The 8,054-nt window shown below is 52.1% G+C and overlaps 1 protein-coding gene across 1 annotated transcript in view; it reads right to left on the reverse strand.

Annotated features, from left to right (window-relative positions):
• The window catches only part of LOC133242757 (phosphatidylinositol-binding clathrin assembly protein-like), a 47,227-nt gene extending 39,510 nt beyond the window's left edge, over positions 1–7,717 (reverse strand). The window contains exon 1 of the mRNA XM_061408904.1: positions 7,460–7,717. Within this exon, the coding sequence (XP_061264888.1) occupies positions 7,460–7,538 (79 nt within the window). The 5' untranslated portion in view covers positions 7,539–7,717. The remainder of the gene's footprint in view (positions 1–7,459) is intronic.
• Between the last annotated feature and the right edge of the window lie 337 nt (positions 7,718–8,054).

Consider the following 8,054-nt stretch of genomic DNA (forward strand, 5'->3'; position numbering starts at 1 on the left):
AGAGTTGGAGACGACTGAGCACACACACATACAAACACACAAATGTGCATATCCATATGCCGCTGCTCTGGTACAGAGTCAGATATGACTTAGCATGCATGTGCATACACACACAGCCCCCCATATGCCACTGCTCCAATGCAAAGAGTTGGACTCGACCGAGCACACACACACACACACACAGCCATATGCTACTGCTCCACCACAAAGAGTCAGACACTACTGAGCACACACACACACAAACATATGCCATTGCTCCAGTGCCAAGAGTTGGGCATGACTGAGCGCACACACACACGCATGCACACCTCCATATGCCACTGCTCCAGTGCAAAGAGTTGGACAAGACTGAGCACACACACATACGAACACACAAATGCGCACACCCATATGCCACTGCTCTGGTACAGAGTCAGATATGACTTAGCATGCACATGCATACACACACACACACACACACACCCATATGCCACTGCTCCAATGCAAAGAGTCGGACACGATTGAGTGCGTGCACACACACACACACACAGCCATCCACCACTGCTCTGGTGCAGAATCAGACATGACTGAGCACACACACACTCATACACCCATACACCACTGCTCAGGTGCAAACAGTCAGAAATGACTGAGTTCGCATGCTGCCGCTGCTGCTGCTAAGTTGCTTCAGTCGTGTCCGACTCTGTGCGACCCCATAGACGGCAGCCCGACAGGCTCCTCTGTCCCTGGGATTCTCCAGGCAAGAACACTGGAGTGGGTTGCCATTTCCTTCTCCAGTGCATGAAAGTCAAAAGTGAAAGTGAAGTCATTCAGTCACGTCCGACTCTTCGTGACCGCATGGACTGTAGCCTACCAGGCTCCTCCATCCATGGGATTTTCCAGGCAAGAGTACTGGAGTGGGGTGCCATTGCCTTCTCCGTGAGTTCACATAGAGACACACAAACACACACACAGACATATGCAACTACTCCGGCACAAAGAATTGGATACGACTCTGCACATGCACACACACCCATACGCCACTGCTCCAGTGCAAAGAGTAGGACAAGACTGAGTTCGCACAGAGACACAGAAACACACACACATCCATATGCCACTGCTCCGGCACAAAAAGTCTGACATGACTCTGCACGTTCACACACACCCACACCCCCATATGCCACTGCTCAGTGCAAAGAGTTAGAAATGACGGAACACACACACACACACACATACACAGCCATCTGCCACTGCTCCAGTGCAGAGAGTCGGACATGAATGAGCACACACACACACACACACACACACATATGCCACTGCTCCAGTGCAAAGAGTTGGACACGACTGAGCACACACACAAACACACAAATGCACACACCCATATGCCACTGCTCCAGCTCAAAGTGTCAGACAGGACTGATCATGAACACATACACAACCATACGCCACTGCTCTGGTTCAGAGTCAGACATGACTGATCTCACACACACACACACACACACACACACACGCATAGACCCATATGCCACTGCTCCGGCAAAATGATTCAGACACAACTGAACACGCACACACACACACCCTTATGCCACTGCGCTGGTGCAGTCGAACATGACCGAGCACACACACGCACACACCCATACACCACTGTTCCATCACAAAGAGTTGGACACTACAGAGCATGCACGTGTGCGCGCACACACACACTCATATGCCACTGCTTCAGTGCAAAGAGTCAGACATGACTGAGCATGCACACATGCACACACACACAACCAAATGCCACTGCTCCAGTACAGAGTCAGATAGGACTTAGCATGCATGCACACACACACACAAACCCCCATATGCCACTGCTCCAATGCAAATAGTTGGACAAGATTGAGCACACAGACACATACACCATAGGCCACTGCTCCAGCACAAAGATTCAGACACAACTGAGCACACACACACACACACACACAGCCATCTGCCACTGCTCTGGTGGAAAAAGTCTAACACGACTGAGCACGTAGACACACACACACACACCCATCCACCACAGCTCCAGTGCAAAGAGTCGGACATGACTGAGCATACACACACGCACACACCCATATGCCACTGCTCCAGTGCAAAGAGTAGGACAAGACTGAGTTCTCACAGAGACACAGAAACACACACACAGCCATATGCCACTGCTCCGGCACAAAAAGTCTGACATGACTCTGCACGTTCATACACACCCACACCCCCGTATGCCACAGCTCCAGTGCAAAGAGTTGGACATGACTGAGCACACACACACACACATACATACACCCATAAGCCACTGCTCCAGTGCAAAGAGTTGGACACGACTGAGCACACACACACACAAACACACAAATGCACACACCCATATGCCACTGCTCCAGCTCAAATTGTCAGACATGACTGATCACATACACACACACACACACATGCACAGACCCATCTGCCACTGCTCTTGCACAAAGAGTCGGACATAACTGAGCACGCATGTGTGTGCGCACACACACACACACACACAGACACCCATATGCCACTGCTCTGGCACCAAGTGTCAGACATGACTGAGCACACACACACACCCACCCACCCACACACACACACCCATACGCCACTGCCTGGTGCAGAGTCAGACATGACTGAGCACACACATGCACACACCAATATGCCACTGTTCCACCACAAAGAGTCAGACACTACAGAGTGTATATGGGTGTGTGCACACACACACACACAAACCTATATGCCCCTGCTCTGGTGCAAAAAGTTGGACACAACTGAACATTCACACATATGGACACGACTGAGCATTCACACATACACACACACACACACACACACACATATGCCACTGCTCCAGTACAAAGAGTTGGACATGACTGAGCACATACACACGCACACACACACATAGCCATCCACCACTGCTCCGGTGCAGAGTTAGACATGACTGAGCACACACACACTCATACACCCATACATCACTGCTCAGGTGCAAATAGTCAGAAACAATTGAGTTCTCATAGAGACACACAAACACACACACAGCCACATGTAACTGCTCCGGCACAAAGAATTGGACATGACTCTGCATGTGCACACACACCCACACACCCATACGCCACTGCTCCAGTGCAGAGTAAGACATGACTAAGAACACACACACAGCCATCCGCCACTGCTCCAGCGCAAAGAGTAGGACAAGACTGAGTTCGCACAGACACACAGAAACACACACACAGCCATATGCCACTGCTCTGGAACAGAGAGTCCGACATGACTTTGCATGTTCACACACACCCACACCCCCATATGCCACTGCTCGGTGCAAAGAGTCAGACATGACAGAGCACGCACACACACACTCACACACACCCATATGCCACTGCTCTGGTACAGAGTCAGATATGACTTAGCATACACATGCATACACACACACACACCCCCATATGCCACTGCTCCAATGCAAAGAGCTGGACACGACTGAGCGCACACACACACACACACACACACCCATATGCCACTGCTCTGGCACCAAGTGTCAGACATGACTGCGCACGCACACCCACCCATCCACACACACACACACACACACATACGCCACTGCCTGGTGCAGTCGGACATGACCAAGCACACGTACACACACAGCCATATGCCACTGCTCCAGCGCAAAGAGTCAGACAGGACTGAGCATGAACACACACACACAACCATACATCACTGCTCTGGTGCAGAGTCAGACATGACTGATCACACACACATACACACACACACACATGCACAGACCCATATGCCACTGCTCCAGCGAAAAGAGTCAGACATGAATGAACACACACACACACCCACATACACACCCATATGCCACTGCGCTGGCGCAATCGGACTTGACCAAGCACACACATGCACACACCATACGCACCTGTTCCACCACAAACAGTCGGACAGTATAGTGTGCACATGCATGCGCACACACACACACACCCATATGTCACTGCTCTAGTACAGAGAAAGTGCTCCAGTGCAAAAAGTTGGACACAACTGAGTGCACACGCACACACACATGGACACACACACACCCATATGCCACTGCTCCAATGCAAAGAGTTGGACTCGACCGAGCACACACACACACACACACCCCCATATGCCACTGCTCCAGTGCAAAGAGTCAGACACGACTGAGCATGCACACATACACACACACACAACATATGCCACTGCTCTGGTACAGAGTTGGACACAATCGATTGAGCACACACACACACACAGCCATCCACCACTGCTCTGGTGCGGAGTCAGACATGACTGAACACACACACACACACACACACACACACACACACACCCATACACCACTGTTCAGGTGCAAATAGTCAGAAACAACTGAGTTCGCACACAGACACACAAACACACACACAGCCATATGCCACTGCTCTGGCACAAAGAGTCGGAGACGACTCTGCACATACACACACACCCACAGCCCCATATGCCAATGCTCAGTGCCAAGAGTTGGACATGACTGAGCACGTACACACACACACACACACCTATCCGCCACTGCTCCAGCGCAAAGAGTCAAACATGACTGAGCACATGCACACACACACACACACAGCCATCCGCTACTGCTCTGGCAGCCATCCGCTACTGCTCTGGCACAAAATGTCTGACACAACTGAGCACGTATACACACACACACACACACACACCCATCACTGCTCCAGTGCAAAGAGTCGGACATGAATGAGTATACACACACACATGCACAAACCCATATGCCACTTCTCCAGTGCAAAGAGTTGGACATGACTGAGCCCACACACACACACACACACCCATAAGCCACTGCTCCAGTGCAAAGAGTTGGACACGACTGAGCACACATACACACAAACACACAAATGCACACACCCATATGCCACTGCTCCAGCTCAAAGAGTCAGACAGGACTGAGCATGAACACACACACACAACCATACACCACTGCTCTGGTGCAGAGTCAGACATGACTGATCACACACACACACACACACACACACGCACAAACCCGTATGCCACTGCTCTGGCAAAAAGAGTCAGATACGACTGAACACTCACACACACATACACACACCCATATGTCACCGCGCTGGTGCAGTCAGACATGACTGAGCACACACACACACACACACACCCATACACCACTGTTCCAACACAAAGGGTTAGACACAACTGAGCACACACACACACACACACACCAATACGCCACTGCTTCAGTGCAAAGAATCAGACACAACTGAGCATGCACACATACACACACACACACACCCATATGCCACTGCTCTGGTTCAGAGTCAGATATGACTTAGCATGCATGTGCATACATACACACACACCCATATGCCACTGCTCCAATGCAAAGAGTTGGACACGATTGAGCGCGCACACACACACACACCTATATGCCACTGCTTCAGTGCAAAGAGTTGGACACGACTGAGCATGCACACATACATACACACACACACACCCATATGCCACTGCTCTGGTTCGGAGTCAGAAATGACTTAGCATGCATGTGCATACACACACACACCCCCAAATGCCACTGCTCCAATGAAAATAGTTGGACATGATTGAGCACACACACCCATATGCCATTGCTTTGGTGCAGAGTCAGACACGACTGAGCACACACACACACACAGCCATCTACCACTGCTCCAGTGGAAAGAGTCGGACATGACTGAGCTCACACACAGACACACATACACACCCATATGCCACTGCTCTGGTGCAAAGAGTCGGACAGGACTGAGTGCACACACACACACACACACATACACATGCACACACCCATACGCCACTGTTCCACCACAAAGAGTCGGACACAACTGAGCGCACGCGTGCAAACACACACACAGAGACACCCAGATTTCACTGCTCCAGAGCAAAGAGTCGGACAGGACTGAGCGCGCACACACACACACATATGCCACTGCTCTGGTGCAGAGTCAGACACGACTGAGCACACACACACACACCCATACACCACTGCTCAGGCACAAAGATTAGGACATGACTGAGTTCGCACAAAGACATACACACACATGCACACCCCCATCTGCCACTGCTCTGGCACAAGAGTCGGACATAACTGAGCACGCACACACACACACACACACACACACGCACACACACCCATATGTCACTGCTCTGGCACCAAGTGTCAGACATGACTGAGCACACATACACACACACACACACACCCAATGCCACTGCTCTGGTGCAGAGTCAGATATGACAGCACACACACATACACACGCACCCACCCATATGCCACTGCTCCAGCGCAGAGTTGGACAGTACTGAGCATGAACACACATACACCACTGCTCTGGGGAAAAGAGTCAGTCACGATTGAACATGCATACACATACACACACATACACACCCATATGCCACTGTTCCACCACAAAGAGGCAGACACTATGGAGCGCACACACACACACACCCTTATACGCCACTGCTCTGGTGCAAAGAGTTGGACACCACTGAGCACACACACACACACACCCATACTCCACTGCTCTGGTGCAGAGTCGGACACAACTGAGCACACACACACACACACAGCCATCCACCACTGCTCTGGTGCAAAGAGTCAGACACAACTGAGCACGCACACACACACACATACCCAACACCACTACTCAGGCGCATAGAGTCGGACACGACTGAGCTCACACACAGACAGACACACATGCACACCCATATGCCACTGCTCCGGCACAAAGAGTCGGACATGACTGAGCTCGCGCACACACACGCCACTGCTCTGGTGCAAAGAGTCGGACAGGAATGAGCACAGACACACACACACACACACACACACACACAGACATATGCCTCTGCTCTGGCACAAAGAATTGGACATGACTGAGTATGCATGCACATGTGCGCACATGCGCACACACACCCATATCCCACTGCTCCAGTGAAAAGAGTCGGACACGAGTGAGCGTGTGCGTGCACACACACACCTATAAACCACTGCTCTGGCGTAGAGTCGCACACAACTGAGCATACACATACATACGCACACACACAGACACACACCCCATCCGCCACTGTTCTGGCACAAAGAGTCGGACATGATTGAGCATGCACACACACACAGACCCCCATACTTTCTCCACAGGGAGTCTCTGGGCAACAGATAACTTTAAGAATGAGACCCCTCTCAGAAAACCGAGTTGTTACTCCGCTGCCTATTATGTCCCAAGCTTCAGGCGGAAAGTGTGAAGAGTTCGACGTTTGGAGACCATAGATAGGTTGGGTTCCAGGCTCAATCAAAGGCACTGGAGTGCGAACACACCCTCCCCCACGCCCGTGGCCTCCCGGCGCGGAGTGGGGGGCGCTGGGTGGGGGTGGGGCGGTGGGAGGGGGCTGGGGTTGCGGCAGGGCCTGCGAGGCCATGGAGCCTACTCACCCGCCAGGTGTTTCTGCTCGGGTTCGGTGGGCTCGTTGGTGGTCGCCCCGAGGGCAGCCTTGGACGCGGACGACCCCATAACTGCGTCGCCAGCTGCCAGCCACGAGGGTAGGCAGCGGAAACTGGTCCCTCCTCTTCCGGCCAGCAGACTGAGCCAGGACCCGGGCGATGGGAGGGGCGCCTGAGATGACGGAAGAAAGACCTTGCACAGTAGCAGGCCTGCACCGCCACTCCGTCCTGCGCCCCCTGACGCAGGCCTGCAGAATTATGAGGTGAGGCGTGAAGTCGCGAGGTGCTGTGTCCGGGTATAGCGGGTTCAGCGGGGGCAGGACCCCACGTGAGGCGGAGCATCTCAGGCGACCCAGGCAGACTCATGGTGTGATAGACCCTCAATAAGAGAATAAACAACCACCATTGAGTGAATATCATGAGAAGAAGGGACATGTTGGAGACCACAGATGAAAGATCTGGAGATCTTTTGGTCTTAGGAAGTTAAGCGGTCATGTGACAGTGCTTTGGAAATCCTTGACCTGACCTTCTTAGGGAGGCTTGGGTCACGAGTAATGGGATCTGTATCCTGCCCAAATCCCTGGCC

This window comes from Bos javanicus, chromosome X, assembly GCF_032452875.1.
Source record: "Bos javanicus breed banteng chromosome X, ARS-OSU_banteng_1.0, whole genome shotgun sequence".
Classification (NCBI taxonomy): domain Eukaryota; kingdom Metazoa; phylum Chordata; class Mammalia; order Artiodactyla; family Bovidae; genus Bos; species Bos javanicus.